At 29.4% G+C, this 21,058-nt stretch overlaps 2 protein-coding genes across 2 annotated transcripts; one reads left to right on the top strand and one right to left on the bottom strand.

Annotated features, from left to right (window-relative positions):
- Window positions 1-3,945: 3,945 nt before the first annotated feature.
- LOC107929285 (hydroxymethylglutaryl-CoA synthase) lies at window positions 3,946-7,777 on the top strand. Its single transcript, XM_016860656.2, has 12 exons — window positions 3,946-4,293; window positions 4,803-4,909; window positions 5,072-5,204; window positions 5,513-5,656; window positions 5,756-5,914; window positions 6,140-6,213; window positions 6,341-6,416; window positions 6,522-6,577; window positions 6,668-6,755; window positions 6,840-6,980; window positions 7,074-7,223; window positions 7,325-7,777. Exons 1-12 carry the CDS (start codon window positions 4,231-4,233, stop codon window positions 7,529-7,531), a joined length of 1,398 nt encoding a protein of 465 aa, XP_016716145.1. The 5' UTR covers window positions 3,946-4,230; the 3' UTR covers window positions 7,532-7,777.
- Window positions 7,778-12,995: 5,218 nt separating this feature from the next.
- Window positions 12,996-14,880, bottom strand: LOC107929277 (bifunctional dTDP-4-dehydrorhamnose 3,5-epimerase/dTDP-4-dehydrorhamnose reductase). The gene is given in 2 exon segments (NM_001327299.1): window positions 12,996-13,753; window positions 14,385-14,880. Coding segments are annotated over 2 exon segments (903 nt in total). The 5' UTR covers window positions 14,835-14,880; the 3' UTR covers window positions 12,996-13,300.
- Between the last annotated feature and the right edge of the window lie 6,178 nt (window positions 14,881-21,058).

Consider the following 21,058-nt stretch of genomic DNA (forward strand, 5'->3'; position numbering starts at 1 on the left):
TAAATTTTATTAAACATATGTTTAATCCTTGAATATATGGTTTTTAGTTCTTTTATTTAAAGATTATGTAAAAGTATAAAAAAAAAACAAAAACACAATCAAAATAATATTAATTATCATTTAAAAAAAAGTATATTAATCTTTTCTCAATTAAGTTGGTACTTAATTAACCCGAGACACTAATTCAATCAGAGTTTATAATGAGTATAGATACATAATCATGCAAACTGAATCAATTTTAAAAATTGTTTAAATTGCTAAAAAAAATATGTTTAAAATTGGATCAAGTTTTACAAATACAATTTAAAAATAATATATATGTGAAATCTAATAATTATTTAGAGCTACATAAGAATAAATTTGAATAAGATTCATATATTATGTATAAAATTTAAATCAGAATATATTTAAATTGAGAATAACACACGTTTTACATAAGCTAAGACTTAAATATAAAATCTTTGAGATTTCATTAACTTAATATTAAATTGGATAAAACTACCATGGAAGTCTGGTATTAGAAGCCAGATTTTATTATCTTTTTTATTAAAAAAATGGACAAATTAACCCATATACATTAGATCAAAGAGCAAACCGATCTTTTCTGTTAAAAATTTCATCAATTTGTACTATTAAAAATTGACGTGACTGATGAAATAACTAAACAGTGACACATGGTGTGCGACGTGTACCTAATACTAATGTACTGAGATCAATTGTTAACAATAGAAATTGATGGATTTTTTAACAAAAGAACCAGTTTACTCTTGGGTCTAACATACATGAACTAATTTACTCATTTTTAAGTTGGAGGAGCAAAATACAATTTAACTACTAATAAAAGATTTCTATAATAGAAGAATTCAAGAGGAAAGGAAGAAAAAAAAAGAATAAATCCTAAATCCCGTAGAAAAAAAATAAAATAAAAATATGGTCAATTAATATTTTGTTCAACAAAATATGCTGAATTAGATCGTCATATGTTTGATTTTGTCGACGGCTTGCTGGACTTGAAGATAATCTATTTTTGATGCTTCCAAGTTAGGACTTTGAGACTGCGTATTTTACCAACCAAGTCAGCCGCCTTTGTTTTTCCCTCAAAGTTATACCATCCTCGTCGTCTCTCTGAAACTTCTTCGCCATGCAATTTTTTAATTATAATTATTAAATAATTATTAGAGTTATGTGACTCAAATCTCGTTTGATCCGGTTTAAAAATTCGAAATGTAATTCACTTGTTAAAGAAATAAAATAGAGAGGCAAAATTGAGGATCCGTGAGAGACTGAAAGATCAAGGGTTGATACGGATCTTGCCGCACAAGTTGAATCCGCATAGGATTATATTTCTTTTATTAGACATTGATTATAATATGGTTGTTTAACCCTTAAAAACATGTGTAGTCAAAAACCTCTTGCATTGTTGTTTTTCAACATTAGTGGATTTCTCTTCCTTTGATCGTGATTTTTCTCGATAAGAATTTTCCACGTAAAATCTGCATGTATATCTTTTTTTCTTATTGCTTTACGATCATTCTTACTGTCATTATCAATGTATAGTATAATAATATAAACTATGTGTTAATTAAAAGCATATTTTTTTTAATTATAACGTGAAACTATATATAATAATTGTAGGTGATATGTTGATCTTTGTAATTTAATAATTTTTGAAACATCCAAGTTTTCATGTAGTCTTTTCTTTTTTATTTTAATTAATTAAAGTTTTAATTTCTCCTGCCAATTTGGAAAAAGATTAATATTTGTTTCAATGAGAGTCAAATATATTATGCAATGATCAACATTGGTATGCTTTTATAGTCATTTATATATGTGTTGTGGAATTTCTTCCAGCCCCCTTATTCAACATATTAAATAATCAAAGCCAAAAACCAAAACAAGGTTTTGGATGTTAAGACTTCATTGTTTGTTTATTAGCTTTTTAATCCTTTACATTATATACATTTGACTTACGGAGTTTTAAGGTAATAATTTCATTATAAATTCTGGTCATATCTGTTCTTCTTGACGCAATGCTTAGAACTAGCTATTGCCTCTCCTCAATGCATAAATAAGAAGATAATGTGTTTCAGCACACTCGAATCCATATCCTCCTGCATTAACAATAATACCCAAACCAATCAAACTAACACTCAATCAACGTTAAATCAAAATATATTTAAATAAATTTAAATACGAAATAAACTCGCATATAGGAGAATTTGAATAAGGGATCATAATTCCCAAAATCTCTTCTTGATCTTTTCTTTTGGACTCGAGGGATCTTGACTTCCAAAATTTTTGAAAATTTTTAACAATCCTGTTAAATATATTGAAAATTTCATTAAAATTTCCAAAAATTTTAAAAATTTTAATTAAATCCATAAATTTTATTGAAATTATCATTAAGCCCCTCAAAATTTTAAAAAAATTCATTTAACTCTTAAAATTTTAATTAAGTCAAAATCCACCACAAAATTAAAGTTTGGTCAATTGAGTTACTAATAGATTAAGCAATATAATGATGTCATCACATGAGAAAATTCAAGATGAAATGTTAATTAAAAAGTACTAGTAATACTAGTTTAGTATTGAATGAAAATGTTGACATTTATTATTTAATTAAAATAATGTATTTATTTACGATTTTATTTTTAAATTATTTATTTTCTATTATAGATTTTAGTCCAAAAATTTATCGGAATAATGAAAAAAAAATCAGAAAGTTTTTGTTTGAAAACAAAGCATAATGAAGAAGAATTTTCTCTTCTTTTTATTTTTGGGTTTTTTGAACGCTCTTAAAAATTTGGACTAAAACCTATAATAAAAGATAGTTTAGGGACTAAAATGAAAAATAAATTAGATACCAGAATTGGAAATCAGACATAATTTAAGGACTAAATCATGAATAAAACCTAAAATAATAAACATTTTAATTCTCAACACAAAATAATACTTAAAGAAACAAACAAAGCATATTTGTTATTATAATTTATCATGAAAAATAAAAAGCGATCAGTCCACGTGCAGTTTGACGTGCAGTTTGAAGCATAGTCACGTGCTGTCATGCTTGACCCAATTTTCCCAACGGCCCCCAACTGGGTCCTTCCTTTTCCCTTTTACATTAAAATAAAATTTATTAAATTGTAAAACATTCATTAATTTTAATTAACATGTTTAATAAATTTTTTCATTATTTTTAATATATTAAACGAAAATATATTTTTTTGAAATTTAAAATTATTTTTTTAACCCTAAATTTCAACACTCAACAGCTTAGTTTTGGGATGCGCCGTTCAACACTCAATAAAAAAAATTATTTATTTCTTAAAATAATTATTATAATGCTGTCAATTTTGAATGCCCACCAAAAAATATGTTTTTCTTCTAAATATTTCATCTGATTTACAAAATTCAACCAATTTGGCTATTATTTATTTATTTTTACTATCCATCCATAAATAAATAAATAGGTTTTTTTAAATATTATTATTTTTTAATAAGAGAAAACATTATTAATGCATATTAAATATATTAATTAATAACTTTTATGAGAACATGATTTTGGCCTTATTAATTATTTCATACTACATGATTTCGTATAAAAGATTTGGAATTAGATTAGAGTGGTTATTGTAATTAATTTTAAAATTTTTTGATTTAAATCTCAACTTAAATTTATTTAACTAATTTAATATTTATTTCACATTAAATTTTTCGAATCAAATTTAAATTCGGGTTTATATTTCGAGAAAAAAAAATCAATCATGAAAAAAAAAGTAACTTTTTAGGGTATAGATTCTTTTTTTTTTGATACAAACATATTTTTCCTTTATTTTTATTAAAATAAAAAATAAAAAAAAGGGACAAAAAGACGATGAAAATGCTGGCAAAACCAGACAAACAAAAATCTAAAAAATACCATTTTCCAACCTGACATGATGGCAATCAAAGTAAATAATCAAAAGGGAAAGGGTAAAAAAGGAGAAACACAATATCTTCCAACAGTGGCCAAAGGGGGAATAGTAATACGAATTCATGAAGTCTGCATTTTGCCTATAAATTCCTGAAAACACCGCATCTGATTTCCCTCATCAACGGTTCTCCCTGCGAATTTCGGGGATCAAATACTCTTTCACAAAAAGGAGAGAATTTAAGTAATTAATTAACTCAACTTTTTTTCGTTGTTGTTGAAAAAGCTCATCTTTTCTTTTTTGATAGTTAGAGTGAGCAATGGCTAAGAATGTGGGAATTCTTGCTATGGATATCTACTTCCCTCCTACCTGTATTCAACAGGTGACACATCTCTTCCCTTTTTTTTTCCTTTTAATTTCTTTGAGTTTTTGCGTTCTGGGTTTTGGTTGGGTAGCTGATTCAAGTGAGAAAAATGGTTCAAAGGTGGAATTTTTTTGGTTATTTATGGTGAATAAACTGATTGCCTCCAAATTTAATTTTCTTGGGTTTTTTTCTCTTGTTTCAAATTTTTTAATTTTATATCTGAAAACGTTCATCTCATTTGAACTCTATAATTTGGTGAAGTCTAACGACAGTTAAAGTGTTATGTTTGATTCCTTACTGATTGATGTGAATATATGTACTAGCTTTATTCTTTACCTGGATCAATGGGTGTTAATTAGAATTTTCCCTAGAAAAAAGTATTCTAGTTTTGCATGATCATATGGTTATGAATACTTGTTTTAGTTTATAGTAGAATGATGGCTTTTTATTTGATATGTTATTTATTCATAGATTAATGTAATATGAGATTAATTTTATGATATTCTTTTCTTTTTCCTACACAACAGGAAGCATTGGAGGCTCATGATGGTGCTAGTAAGGGGAAATACACCATTGGACTTGGACAAGATTGCATGGCCTTTTGTACAGAAGTGGAAGATGTTATCTCTATGAGGTTACAAATTCTACATTTTATATCTACTCTTCTTATATGTTATTAGCATCACTTAATACTGTTTTACAGTGTGTATATATAATGACTAAGATTTGCATTGTATGGATGGTTGAAATGAACACTTTCTTCGATTTTACTAATGGGGTTATGTTTGATCTGCAGTTTAACAGCTGTTACTTCACTCCTTGCAAAGTATAAGATTGACCCCAAACAAATTGGCCGTCTTGAAGTTGGTAGTGAGACTGTGATCGACAAGAGCAAGTCCATTAAGACCTTCTTGATGCAAATCTTTGAGGTACTCTTCCCCGATCATCACGATATCTTATCTAGGATAGTTGTCCCTTGCTAGCTGCTAGCCATTATATGGGGTCATTTTGTCAATGGCGTTATATCTATCCGGTCGTTGTGACCTGAACTTTTTTCTTGGGAAAATCCATGGTCCAACCATGTTTTATTGCACCCGTATCACTCGTAGATATCACCCTGTCCTGTTTGATTGCGGTTCTGTAAGGCGATGTTTATTTCTTAGGACGAACTTTGGTGCAATTTATGGTCAAATGCATGTTCTTCACATTATGCTCTTTTCTCGTGTTAAACAAGCAGAAATCTGGAAACACTGACATCGAAGGGGTTGACTCAACTAATGCATGCTATGGAGGGACTGCAGCTTTATTTAACTGTGTCAATTGGGTTGAAAGTAGTTCATGGGATGGACGATATGGTCTTGTTGTCTGTACTGACAGTGCGGTATGCTCGTTTCCTGTACTGTTACTGTGAAATTTCCCTATCTTTTTCTGGCTACGGTCTACAAGCGCAATTTTTTTCTTACTGGACTTTTGTTTTCAGGTCTATGCAGAAGGACCTGCCCGGCCTACTGGAGGAGCAGCAGCAATTGCTATGCTAATAGGGCCTGATGCTCCAATTGCTTTTGAAAGCAAATTACGTGGAAGTCATATGTCCCATGCCTACGACTTTTACAAGCCTAACCTTGCTAGTGAATATCCGGTAATGCAACCGAATTGCCTGTGAAGTTTTTCTACTTGTATGGGAAGTAATTGTTCATATCATTGTCGTCATCAGAATTATGTATATGATGAAGTTCCGAGGACAAATTTAAAAAATGACTGTTTATAGCAATCATATAATTACATGATAATCAATTATGCTATTCTTGTTCGTTAAGAATTCTTGTTTCAGTAAATGATTCTATCCATTGACATGCATGTCTAGGTTGTCGATGGGAAACTTTCTCAAACATGCTATCTCATGGCTCTCGATACTTGCTACAAATATTTCTGTCACAAGTAAGTCATTTTAGAAGTAATTGAAGTATTTTCTCTTTTTCCTTTTCGGCCGATATATTCTGTTTTCTTTATAAATGTGGAATTTAGACTAGTTATGCTCGGCTAAAGCCACTATGTGTCGCTGCAGGTATGAGAAACTAGAGGGCAAACAGTTCTCTCTTTCTGATGCTGCATACTTCGTATTCCATTCTCCGTATAACAAGGTAGCTAATTTGAGCGGTTATCGATAAATCAATAAATTTTCTTTCATTTAATAATGGGAATTTTGCAATGTCTCTGATAACTTTTTTCTGTTTCAACTGCTGCAGCTTGTGCAGAAAAGCTTTTCTCGTTTGTTGTTCAACGACTTCTTGAGGAATGCCAGGTTTTTTCCTTTTCTTTGATGAGTTCAAAGATTATACTTACCATATCATCTCTGTTCGGTTTTATTTACTCGGTTTACATAAATTTGTAGTTCTGTCGATGAAATTACCAAGGAAAAACTGGCTCCATTCTCAACTTTGACCGGTGACGAAAGCTACCAAAGCCGGGATCTTGAGAAGGTCTATTTTGAACTTTCATAACAATTCTAAGATTTGACATGATAGAACTTCATGCTGATACCGATCATTACCGTGCATTTGCAGGCATCCCAACAAGCTTCAAAGTCCCTTTATGATGCCAAGGTGCAACCAACTACCTTGATACCAAAGCAAGTTGGCAACATGTATACTGCATCTCTTTATGCTGCCTTTGCATCCCTTATTCACAACAAAAACAGTGAATTGGTAATTTATTGCATCTCTTTTCGAAAATAAAAATGAAAATCTTCTATCTCTGCTCTATTTCCATTCACATCTGATATATTTATTAACATGCAGGCAGGAAAGCGGGTGATTTTATTCTCTTACGGAAGTGGTTTAACTGCCACAATATTTTCATTGCGATTCCATGAAGGTCAACACCCGTTTAGCCTATCGAACATTGCATCGGTGATGAATGTAGCCGGGAAATTGAAGTCAAGGCACGAGGTAATTCTTGCACTTCTGTTCTAGCCTGTATAAGAAGTACATGGTCATTATACCACCTTCATTGCCTGAGTTTTGGATTGTAACCGAGTTGTTTTCTGCAGTTTCCCCCTGAGAAGTTTGTTGAGACTATGAAGCTCATGGAGCATAGGTACGGAGCCAAGGATTTCGTGACAAGCAAAGACTGTAGCCTTTTGTCTCCCGGAACATACTACCTCACCGAAGTTGATTCCATGTACCGGAGATTCTACGCAAAGAAAGACGGGGACTTTGCTGCTTGCGATAATGGTTCCGTTGCCAACGGTCATTAGCGGACAGATTTATCATGCCCCCAATGCAATGAAGAAAGCATTTGTGTTAGATGTGTTTGTGAGTACCAAAATACTGGGTTCCTGTGTATGTTAAAAAAGCAAAAATAGTTTGATTCAGCATCAATTTCAGCTTAAGTTTTCTTTTTATTTTATCTTGTAATAAGTTATTTTTCTAGAGCCAGTTATGTTAAAACCCAAAGCTAGTTGGCAATCTCTTTGATGATAATATAAGATATTTTTATTTCAGCAAAGCTCCATAGTTGTAGGTTCAAGGGCTATATCTTGGTAATAAAAATATAGTGGTAATGTTTTTATGGGACCACTTAAGATTTCAGAATGAAAAAAAAAATCAAGTGATTAAAACTCTGTAAAGGACTTTTCTGATACCATTCTGACACAACTCTGCAGATTTATTGGTGGAGAGTAGACCCTATCTGTGTTGTTGACAGCTGATGGTCACATGTTCATGGTCATCAAGGGGGACCCTCCACTTGTCATTCTTACACTTCCAACTCAGCTCCCATGCCATGTAAATTGTCTTAAGCCAATGAAAAAAAACCGAATCCTCTCAGTATAATGTGAGTGCAATGTATCTTCAAAGAAAAGTGGGGTAATTCTATTCAAATTTTAGAAATGGCATTGTTGCGTTGAGGAAGAGGTTGCCATGAGCCTCAAAAAATTAATCTTTACAGGATACCTTAGTAAAAAAATTAAGTTAATTTTGTTCTCATAAATTTGATGATTATATCTATTTTGGTGGTGCATTTTAATATTTGAATATGAAAATTGTTTAATCATTAAACCCAACCATTAATACATGAAATAAAGCTTATGTATCCATCTCAGCCAATTAGCTCTTTCCATGTATAATATCATAATTGTCGGCCCAAATAGTTGTTGAAATGGTTGGAAATATCATTTCATCAAATATTGCGATAATTAAGAGTGAATGTTCGATCGAATTAAGTTAAATCAAATGAAATTATTCGAGTGTAACACAATGTTGATTGAAACTATTCGTAATGGGTTGACTATAGTAAGTAGTGTTGCTGAAGTCAGATAGATTCACGATTGGTGTTCCAAAAATTGAGAAGTTAAATTTCGACATATTCAACGAAATGTCAATAAAGTTGTTGATTGCATAGCTAAGACAGATGGAGGCATAATTGAGCAGCTGATTATCTTGGAAGATCTTCCGCATTATGTGAGATGCTGGCTTGAAGAAGATATTAGACAGTCTTCAGTGGCTGATGATAATTTTCATTAGGACAAATGCTCGCTTAATTTTCTAAGCTTATGTTCAACAAAAAAATTGCACATGTCAAATTAAAATTTTGTTACTGTATAATTAATTTCATATTAGAACACATAAATTTAAAACCATATATATTTGAAAATTTTTTCAAAGCGAAAAAAAAAAGATACTTTAGTATATAAACTTGAATCATTAATTAACTTATTTAGGTCCCAAAATTATTATTTTAGAAAATTTTTAAATTTTAACTTTCTTTATATATTTTCAGATTTTTTAAAAAAATTTAGAATTTTTTTAAAAATAAAATTTTAAAATTTTTATAAATATTTTAAATTTTAAATTTTTTTTTGTAATTTTTGTTGAAAGAAAGATCAATTTGCTCATTTTCAAAATTGATAGGGACCAAAAGGATATTTACACCAATATGTTATTCAAATTGTAAAATTCAACTCGACTCGAACTCGAAACTCAGATTACTTATTCGAGTTTACTCAAATAACTCGATTTGATTAACTCAATTTTTGAATTTATTTTTATTTTTTTCTAATTGAATCGAGTTTTGCTTACCTCTAGCGATAACAAGAATAAAACAGGGGCTTAAAAATTGTTTGCATAGTTCAGTTCCTCTAAATTTGTGAAGCCTAATTTAGTGAGAAATATTCACAATTTTTAACACTTACAATGACAATTTCCTCACTTTTACACCTTGAAGATTGATATAGCCATTAAATTTCCTCCTATGAACTTAGCATATAAAACCACAACATAATATATTTTACAATCATAATGCACTTATAAAAAATAAAGTTGCTCACTTGAACAGATTAAGTGTTTTATCTTTCTGAATAATAACCTATACAAGTCTATCAATTATATAGAACATTTCAAGACTTGTTAATATAGGGGTAAGCAAAACTCAATTTGATTCGAAAAATCAATTTTTTTTGAAATTTTGAGCTAATTGAATCAAGTTATTTGAATTATTCAAGTCAAATCGACTTAGTAATTCGAGTTTGGAGTTCGAATCGAGTTAATTTTTACAATCCAAATAACATATTGGTGTAAATACACTTTTGATCCCTATCAAGTTTGAAAATGAGCAAATTCGTCTCTCAACAAAAATTACAAAATAATTTTTAAAATTCAAAATATTTATAAAAAAATTCCAAAATTTATATTTTTAAAAATTTATAAAAAATTTCAAAAAAGAAAACCTAAAAAATATGTAAAGAAAGTAAAAAATTAAAATTTTCTAGAATAATAATTTTGGGACCTAAATAAGTTAATTAATGATTCAATTTTATCATACTATAAAGTATTTTTTTTATTTTGCTTTGAAAAAGTTTTCAAATATATTTGGTTTTAAATTTATATGCTATAACATAGAATTAGTTATACTGTAATAAGATTTTAATTTGTCATGTTCAATTTTTTTAATTTAACTCGAACAATTTCACTCAATTTGGTTCGACTAGACTCAAATTTCATTTCATTAATCAGCTGGATTCGAAAAAATTTAAAATCAAGTTAGGATGATAAAATAATATTTGTCAACTCGATTCGAATGAACATTCACCCCTATGCTAACAAAAGAAGACCTATCAAGCTGAATACAATATAATAATAACAAACAACATATATAAGGACTCTTGGCATCTAAGATATCAAAGTTCTAATCCAATATCTTCAATCCAAAGCATTTGATAAGTATGATCCAATGTGATCCGATCCTCCATAAATATTTCTTTAAATGATACGATTTTCATTGATGAGCTAGATACATTTCACAACGTCAACGTAGCCCAAAAATTGATTCAAATAAATTGCCAATAACACAAATATAGAAACAATTTCCTTCATTCTTTCCATATTTTTCAACAATAATCACTAAATTTTAAATAAAAAAAAAAAGACTTTTGTTGCAATTGTTGGAGATGGTAACGATAGGTTTGGTAAAGGGATGACAAGCTTTACGTTGGTTTTGATGGAGCCCCATGTTGTTGATACGAGAAGCTTTATCTTGACAAAAATCACTGCACTTTGATAAAATTTATTATTGAGTCACATTGCCTGGAGGCCATTGCCTAGCATAAATCTTTCGAAGTTTGGTTTATTAATTAAGGATTACTTAATGTTGAAATCTGATTTTCTTCGCATCGGGATGCTAATAAGACGGTTCACTTCATGTTTAGGGTAGCTTAGTTATATACAAACCATCGTGATTGGAATACTATTCCCTCTAATCTTGCCTTTGGTTTAGGCGCTGATATTTCTACTACACAATGAGAAGCAGAAGTGAAAACAAGAGTCCCATTCAGATGAAAGGCATCACAATCACTGACCCAATCATAGAAAACGAGGAAAATTGAGAACAGAAAAGAAACCCCAAAACAATATTATGGGGTTTTCAGCAAATGACAATAATTAATCATGATCCGATGAGTCTTTATACAGTTTCTTATTCTCGTGACAGTGGAAATATCTTTGACTTGAAACAAAACATGCAATGAAACCCTATATAAATTCAAGTTTTCATGGAAACTCGATAGATCATAAGTCGCTGAGGATTAAGAGAAAACGAGTCACTATAGGACTCGGGCATCACGGGCAATACCACATGATACAATGGCGCAAACCTAATTTCTCAATATTTATAACAAGGTAGTTGGTATTATACCGGCAGACATATTATATTTGCACTGATATTACTACGTACAACTACCAATATATTTGAGTGTACTACTTCAAATTCAAATATCAAATACTGAAATTAAATAAATTTAAATATAAAATACTCATTAATTATATAAAATATTCTTTAATAAGGTTTGCAAATACAATTCATCATTAAACAAATCCATAAATAAACAAGTAAAAACATATTCCTCAATAAATCCAACGTAAATAAAAAATTTATTTTACTTGTACTGACTGGTACATCATATTTCGATTGGTAGAGGTAAATCAATTGATACATACCGATACAATCAATACCAATCAAAATTTTTTTAATTTGACTTTTTGTATAGAATTTGTAAATTTTAATGATAATTTTGATAATATTTGTAGTTTAATTTGGTAAACTAATACAAAGTAGTATTTAGATAAAGTCGGGATTCTTAATAACAACCACTCTTTGTAGCGACATTTTATTATAATAATTAAGTTTGTTGTAGAATTAATATTTTATGTTTTATTTTTGTTATCTATAACAACTTTTCATCTATAATAGTAACAACCATGTGAAGCAGTCTTTATTAAAATAGTTCTTTATAATAACCTCTTGTCACATGTTTTAGTAAAATTAATTTTATTTCTTAAGTTAAATAAAATGAATAAATTTTAGTTGAAATGCTATTTCAATAAGAATTTTAAATTTTATATAAAAATATATAAATAATATTTTATTAAGTAAATATATAATATTTAATAAATGAAATTATATTTATAAAATTTATTAAAGATTTGATCTAAATCTCACTAATTATTATTGTTAATAATATATTATAGTTTTTTAGGTTTGAAATTTTAAGAAAATTTAAATATGATCTAAATATTAAATATAGATGCTGTTATGGGTATATAACTACCTCTCTATAACATTCAAAAAATTTGAGCGATAAGATATTAAATCAAATAATTGCATTATCTAATACAAATTTATTCTATAATGTCATCTTCAAAATTCGAACTTATGTTCTCTCATTGAAAATACAATGCTTATTAAAATATGACTTTTGATGGTATTTAAATAACTGTTAAAATATGCCATATTATTTATAAATTTAGAATTTAATTTTTTATTTTTATTTTTAAGAATTCAATCATTTTACTTTTCAAAATTCAAAATTCAAGTTAACAATATTAAAATTATTTTGTTAAATTCAAAAAATCACATTCTAATCAAAAATTAGAAAAATAAAGAGGCTACATTCTTAAAAATAAATTTGTGAAGAATATAAAGAATGATGGCATATTTTAACCTTGAATAAATCTATAAATAGGCAATTTCCATAACCTTTTTGGAAAGTGGTTCTAGTTTATGGTATTAAATTGGGTATTTTATAAACCCAATTTCAATTCAAAATAAAACTTTTTGACCAAAAGATCTACCACATTAAGGTGTTGTGCTAAATGAAACAAGAAAAATACAGTAAATTGAACATGAGCCAAAAGATGAAGCCAAGCAAAGGAGGCAAATACCAAATATAAAACTCAAAATGCATATTCATAACCAGATAAAACCATTTCCAACTGACTTATTCAAATGTTCATATATGAATACAACATTCAAATACAAAAATACCAGCAATCTTTCGGGTCATCTGGGAGGAGGCGTGTGTGATTATCGGCCGAGGTTATCACCATCCATATCGACCCACACGAACCAAATTCATAAACAAGATGATAAAAAGAAGAGGAAATCAATGAATTCATAACCTAAAATCTCAAGCTCAAATAGTCTCACATAGTTTATCTTTGAAGACAAACTTTTTATCAGGCAAAGTAACTGCTCAAGCTCCACCAGTCTTCTTATTCGGTTCGAATACATACTTAACAAGAGACTCTTTAATCGAAAGGAGCTCAGGGAATTCTGTCTTCAATTTGGTGGCATCGAGTTCGTTGTTGCTTCTCGGGGCTACGATAACTTTGGCCTGCTCCTCGAGATTGAAGTTCTTCCAGGTGAAGTTAGGGTCAATGTAGTCACGGTACATTTCTAATATCTCATTGTGACTGACCACTCCCGGGTTTGTAAAGTTCCAAATTCCAGTCAAGTTCCTCTTTCCCATCTCGATGGAAATCGGAAGAAGCTCATCGAGGATGGTCATCGAGTTAGGAATGTTAACCACTTTATCATACCGAGTGATTTTTGTGATGAAGTTTCGGGGATTGGCTAAATCCGATGAAATAGGCATCCTAACTCGCAAGGTACATACATTTTCATAATTCTTGAGCAATTCCTCCACCTTTTTTAGAATCATTAACAAAGATCCCATTATTAGAACAAGAGCACAATTCAGATCTAAATACATTAAACTACAACAAAAGGAAGGCAGAGGTAAAAATGCCATAAAGGCCCCTGTACTAAGAGTCGAGTTGCATTTTACCCCTTTACTCAAAAAATGAGCAAATTATTCCCTATAAGTTAAATCAAAGAGCAAACTGATCTATTTGTTAAATTAGTTTTTATGGTTAAAAACTGATCTTTACAATACAAATAGATGAAATTTTAACAAAAAAGACCAATTAGCTTTTGATCTTATTTACAAGGACTAATTTGCCCATTTTTCAAATAGCCGGGCAAAATGCAATGTAACTCTTTAGTATAGATTAATACAGGGCCTTCCAATGCAGATCCAAGTGAGATCAATACCAATAGATGCAATAAGCAAATATGAATACTTTGAATGTGAAAACAATGAAATTATCAATAAAGATTAGAACTTTCTTGCATTAAACAAACAAATCGATCAATCATAAACAAAACCCAACAACATTTCAATGAAATCACAAGATCTGAAAGGATACCCATATGAAAAAGAACAGATCAAACAAACAAATTATCAGATCTAATAACATAATTGAAGCTTTGCTTACCATAGCCTTGGTCTTAGAATAAAAGGAGCCGGTGAAATTCGGAGTATCCTCTTCCTTAAACCCGATACCCGTTCCTATCTGATGAGCCTCATCGTACTCAAAGATGCAACCTGTAGCATAATTAATCAAGATGAGGCCTTTGTCTCTGCAGACGTCAGCGAGGGTAAGGGTCCCGACCACATTGGTTCTGATGGTCTCCACCTTATGGGATTCGCACCAATCGACGTTCGGACGACCGGTGACACCGGCGGCATTGAATACATGGGTCGGTTTCACGTTGGCTATGTCGGACTCAAGCGAAATCCGGCTCTCTAAACGGCCGGAGCCGTACTCGTAATCGATTCCCTGGGATTCGCAGAGTTTGCCTAATAAACCACCGATCCAACCAGTTCGACCGTAGATCAGGAACTTCAATGGTTTGTCCGATGAGCCATTGGCCGGAAACCCCATCACTTATTTAGAATTTTTTTTAAAAAAAATTTTGGGTTGAAAATGCAGGGTTTGAATTTGAGAGAATGGGCACTTCACAAATATATATTTATATACGCAGAAATGATAAGGCCATTAACTTTTTACTTAATTTTTCTCTTAGTTCCTGTACTCTTTATAATTTTAAAATTAGTCCTTCTTTTTTCCAAAAATTTACTCCTCCGCTGCTAATTAATTTTCATTAAATTTAAATATGTAATATTTTAATATTCAAATATCTGATTTAAAAAAAATAAAATCTATACATATTTAAATTTAACAAAAGTCAATTAATAATTTTTTCTGACCAATTGGGCGGATCGAATATCAGATTAGACTTTTATTTTTATAAATATAAATAATTTTAGTTAAAATATACTCTAAATCAATTTTTTTTATTTCAAGTATTTAGTTTTTTATTTTTAAATTTTAAAAATACAAATCTAATTATTAATTTTATCTTTTTTTGTTATTTCAAAATGTCATGTCAATAAATTTAACAAAAAAAAATTATTCCGTTACCAATTAAATATTCTATAAAATAAATAAATCAAATTCCTAAAAATAATAATAAATTAAATTTCAAATAATAAAAGCGAATTTTAGTATAAAATTGTAAAGCTCATCATGATTCATGAGCTTAAAAGTCGCTTCCACATTTGTGTTCTGTTATTGGTTTTTCTTTATGGGAATAAAAATATTCTCTCTTTTTTTTTTTCAAAATATTTTTTTAAGATTAATCTCATTATAAATTATTATCATATTTGTTGTTTTTGATATAATACTTAAAACTGTGCATAGTCTCTCCTAAACATTTAAATAAAATAATAATGTGTTTCAACACACTCAAACTCAAGTCCTCCTACACTGACAACAATATCAATACCGATTGAGTTTGTTAAGACTCAATCGATAATACACAAACTTTATTTATCACTTACTAATCATAATTAATTTATATAAACGAAAAAGAAATACTAATATTTGAGTTGATATTTGCCTTTCTACCTCTATATTTTAATTTTGTTTTCGTTTTCTTTTTATTATTTTTTTCTAATAAAGTTGACTAAATATATATGAGGTACAGGACGTAATTTGTATAATTTTTAAATGTGATCATTACATTATTATATATATATTGTTGGGTGTCGGCTTGGTGCCTTTTTTGTAGTTTTGTTTTGAAACATATGAAGACATCAGTGATCAGACACACATGCTCAATGTTGTTTCAGCCGTTGATCTCTTTGTGCCATATATGAGCTTAACTACTGCATGACACTGGAATATAACCCAATAGCGATCTCCAATGGGTCCAATTATGATTTTGAAGATTTGATTTTGTACTTTAATTGGGTTTAATTCCACCATATGTTTCTAAATTGTGACTTTTTTAAAATTAGTCCCTAAATTTTAAAAAAAATTAATTATATCATTCCATTAGTAAAGTTGTTAATTTAACTATTAATTTACACATCAAATCTCATATAACATAATTTAACTATTAACTGAAAAGCCTTTTGAAAAATCTTCAAAAAATTTAAAACAAAGATTTTTACCACATTCATTTTCATAGTATTTTTTTTAAAATGTTTTATTTTAAATTATGTCACATAAGATATGACGTCTAGTTCAACAGTTAAATTAATGATTTTAATAATAGAAGGAACTTAATATATAATGTCGATAGTTTAGAGATGTAATTAGAATATTTTAAAATTTTGAGATTAATTTAAAATAAAAGTAATAATTTGGGATGTCTTGTGTAATATAATACAAATGTGAAAAACTTTTAAAATTTTAAATTATATAAAATTAAAATATAAATATGCTAGGTGGTTGAAAGGGCTTATACATAAAACAAGGAAGAGCAGGCTGGGTTGGGACCAGCACCCGCTTTTCAAATTCTTGGTGTAACTTATATATTTCATGCATATCATAAATAATATTTAGGTGAATTTGGTTAATCAGATTATGTTTCGTAATAGGATTACAAGGATTTAAGATTACCAATGGAATATGAGATTACTTTATTTAGTTTATTTGACTGTAATGTAAGTGTTCGATTATCAGGATATAAAATTATTTAGAAGTATATTTTACTCAATTGTCCTTATTGTAAAATTATTTTTAACAAGTTTAGTTCCTTTAATATTTTTTAGTCTCAATTTCCATAAAATTTTGATAAATTATTACAATTCTTAATTTTTGTTACAATTTATATATTAATAAGTAAATATATTGTGTTGAAATAAATTTATAAATCATAATTATAATAATTCATGAAAAATGATTGTAATATCAACCATAAATATGGTTATAACCATAATTAATATATTAAATAAATTATTAAAAATAATAATAATTTTAGTTTTAGTGTATGATATCTACTAGTTCAATATTAAGAAAAATATAATTAATATATACTTTTGAATAGTTTAATGACCAAATTGTAACTTTTTTTTAGTTAAGTAACCAAAATGAAAACTTACTCATAAATTAGTGACTAATGATGTAGTTTACTCTGATTTTTTATACAATATCTATTACTACTTATAATGCACCCAAAGTTTGTTGGTTAAGGTGGAGGCCCTGAGTCTTACTTGAGTCTCACCGTACGCAATTACAATGTGTGAATCTCCACACCACTTTGTGCATGTGCCATGTGTAGGTTTTCTTCAATTATTTTCGGTTCTTTATCTGCTGTGCTTTGTACTAGGTTGATTCTACATGCTATTGTAGTTGGTCGGATATGTATTTGTGCTTGTACTTACAATTTGTTCCTATGTTGTGCTTGTAACTATAGCTTCTCATATTAGTGAAACTTTCAAACAAATATTCAAATCAAAGGATAACATGTATTTAAGTGTGATTAAATTTACATCTTTCTACATGTTACAATAATAACGATACCAATTAAATTAAAACTCAACCCGTGTTTTTTTTTTTACTTCGTATCTCTATGTTATTATATCTATTGTAAATAAAGATGTACTAATATAAAGCTCATAAATTATAAATTATATCATTATGTCTAGTAATGCTAAGCTAAAATTCCATTCTAGTCAAAGTTAATATATACTGATTTGATAATTATAAAGAAAATATGTTTGAATCAGTACATAAAAGTATTATGAAGGTCTTTGTATTAAAATTTAGATTATATTTTTTTCATTTTATTAAAAAAATGGTCAAAATTTCCTTTCCTTTATACATAAGATCAAAGATCAAACTAGTATTTCTGTTAAAAATTCCGTACATTTTACTGTCAAGTGTTGATGTAGCTGATGGAACCACCAAATAGTGACGCTTGGCATGCCACATGTACCTTATACCAATATAGATAGACTAATTCAAACCAAATGAATGGAAAATTTAACAGAAAAAATAGATGGAACTTTTTATAGATAGTGGAATGGATGAAATTTTGACGCAAAGAGACTAATTCAAAATAATAAGTGAATAAAAATTTTAACAGAAATATCAATTTACTTTTTTTTTATTTAACTTACAAAAATTAATTTATTATTTTTTAATAAAAATAAATAAATTTGACTCTTAATATACAAATTTTCATCATGTTTTACATAGGATTAATTGAAAGGGCAAACTACAAAAATAGTCACTTTTGTTTGCCTCAGATTACATTTTAGTCACTTACATTATCGTTTTGTTACGAAGTGGTCACTTTGCCGTTAAGCTCCTTTACCTCCCTACCGACAATCCCATGTGGCAATCCAAATGAGTTTTAAATGTCAACTTGGATCTCCAATTGGGACGAGAATAGGTTTTTAATTAAATTAATTGAAAATTTTAAATTAATTACACCTTAAACTGAAAAAGAAAAATCGTTCGTCTCTTTTTTCTTTTAGTTTTATTTTCCATTTTGACTGGAAAACTGTTCCCATCCCAGTTAGACATCCATTTTGACTACCACATAGGATTGTTGTTAAGGAGGTAACGGAGCTTAACGGCAGAATAACCACTTCGTAACAAAAATATAACGTAAGTGACTAAAACGTAATATTTCAAACATAAATGACTAAAATATAATCTAAGACAAATAAAAGTAATTATTTTTGAAATTTACCCTGAAATGAATTGGAATCTTATAGCTTTATTTATTTAAATAGAGAGAAAGAGGGGCTCTTAAATGCAGTCCAAATCTGATAAATTATTATATGGTTTATTAGACCAGATTGGGCTTTAGTCATGTGAAGTTTCATGGGAAAACGTGGCCTCCACAAATCACCACTTCCAGGGTTTAAATCTGAGGGTGTTTCATTGTGGGCGGTGTGGTTAGAATGTGTACACGTGAATTTACGTCCCCAACTCTAACATTGAAATTTTAATCTATCCATACACTAACTTAATAAACTTTTGGTTTGGGTAAACTACGTCAATAGTTATTAATCTATAAGAAAATTTTCATTTTGGTTATTTAACTAAAAAAAAGAGAGTATAGTTTAGTCATTAAACTATTCAAAAGTTTTCATTTAAATTATTAAATTGTTAAAATTGATGTTTTATGGCTTTCCTTATTCGTACTGCTTACATAAATTAAAAACATTTTTTACCTTTCTCTTCTACTATTCAATTTTTGTTTCATGAAATAACTTGGGACGTTATGAATTTGCGAACCAAAATTCAAACAATTTTTTCTCTGATCTTCGACTTTGACCGCAGATCTACTTGGATATTAGGTATACTCCTCTACGTGTCGATGGATATTGATTAACTATTCCGACCGTCGATTTACAGCTTGGAGCTCACTAGCAAAACTTTTTTGTTAAAAAAACTTAATACCTTGATGACTTAAATAAAAACTTTTGAAAAATTCAGTGACCAAATTGTAAGTTTTTTAGTTAAGAGACCAAAACGAAAACTTACCCATAATTTAGTAACTAATGATGTAGTTTACGCTAAACTTTTTTTAATTCATAGTATTAGGCGTAATAGTGAGGTTGATTGCACTTTGGGTTAAATCCAAGGAAATCAATATCGTATCGGTGGATGTATCGTTTTTCTACTAGTACTGGTACGTGCCGGTACTAATGTGTTTTGGATTTATCACTATTTTTATAAAAGATTTGATATATGCATATAAAAGGTATTTGTAAATATCATGTAATCACAGAATTTTGTCCGGCTCGATTTCGTGTTTTTTTTAAAAAAATAAAAAAAATACAAAAAAATAAAAAATTACATTCTGACCGCTAAAATTTTTGAAATTGCATTTTAACCCCTAAGTTTTCCTAAAATTACATTTTGACCCATAAAATTTTTTAAATTACATTTTGACCTCTGAATTTTCTTAAAATTATGTTTTGGCCCTAGAAGTTTTGCTACGTTTGCAATCTGATCCTTCTGCAGCCAACGCGATTTGCGCACCTAATCCCCGAGTTTCCGGCCGCCGGCCTAGGGCATGGCCTCCCTCCTCCCTAGCCACCTGCTCCCTGCAAAAAGAAGAAAAGAAACATCTATAAAAGGGGGCTTAAAACCCCAAAATCGGACCCCCCACGAATCAGAAAAAAAAGAGAAAGTTTCAAAAAAAAATCAGCAGCAAAAAGAAAGAGGAGAAAGAGGAAGAGGAAAGAAAGGAAGAGAGGGGAGGAGCGACAGCGACGTCGACGGCGGTGGAGGAGGCTAGATCCGAGTGAAGAAGAGGAAAAAAGAAAAAAAAGAAAGAAAGAAGGAAGAAGAAGAAGAAAGAAAAAGAAAAAAAAATAAAATTATTTTTAAACAGAAGAAAAGTTAAGCAAAAAACCCAAGAAACCCAGTAGCAGCCCCAGCCCAAAAAAAAAATTTAAGCAAAAAACAAGAAAAAGAGCAGAAGAAAAAAGCCCAAAAAAAAGCAAGAAGCAGACCTATTTCCAGCAGCCCAAGTGCAGGCCCAATTTCAGCAGCCCACAGCAGGCCCCCAGACCAACCAGCAGGCCAGGCCCGCACGCACCAGCCCAGCAGACCCAAAAGAGGCAGGCCAGAAAAAAAGGAGAAAAAAAGAGAAAAAAAAGAGAAAAAAAAAGGAAAAAGGAAAAAAGAAAAAAAAGAAGAAAAGTTCAATTTGTGTAACCCGTTCGATGAAGCTCGAGTTTTGAGATCTTTTCGGTAATCTTATTTATTTCTCCTTTAATTTAATGCTCGTATTTTTATGTTAATTCCTTTTAATATTATTAGCATTTTATGCATTTTTATATTTTTGTATTTAT

Source organism: Gossypium hirsutum, chromosome D03 (genome assembly GCF_007990345.1).
Source record: "Gossypium hirsutum isolate 1008001.06 chromosome D03, Gossypium_hirsutum_v2.1, whole genome shotgun sequence".
Lineage (NCBI taxonomy): Eukaryota > Viridiplantae > Streptophyta > Magnoliopsida > Malvales > Malvaceae > Gossypium > Gossypium hirsutum.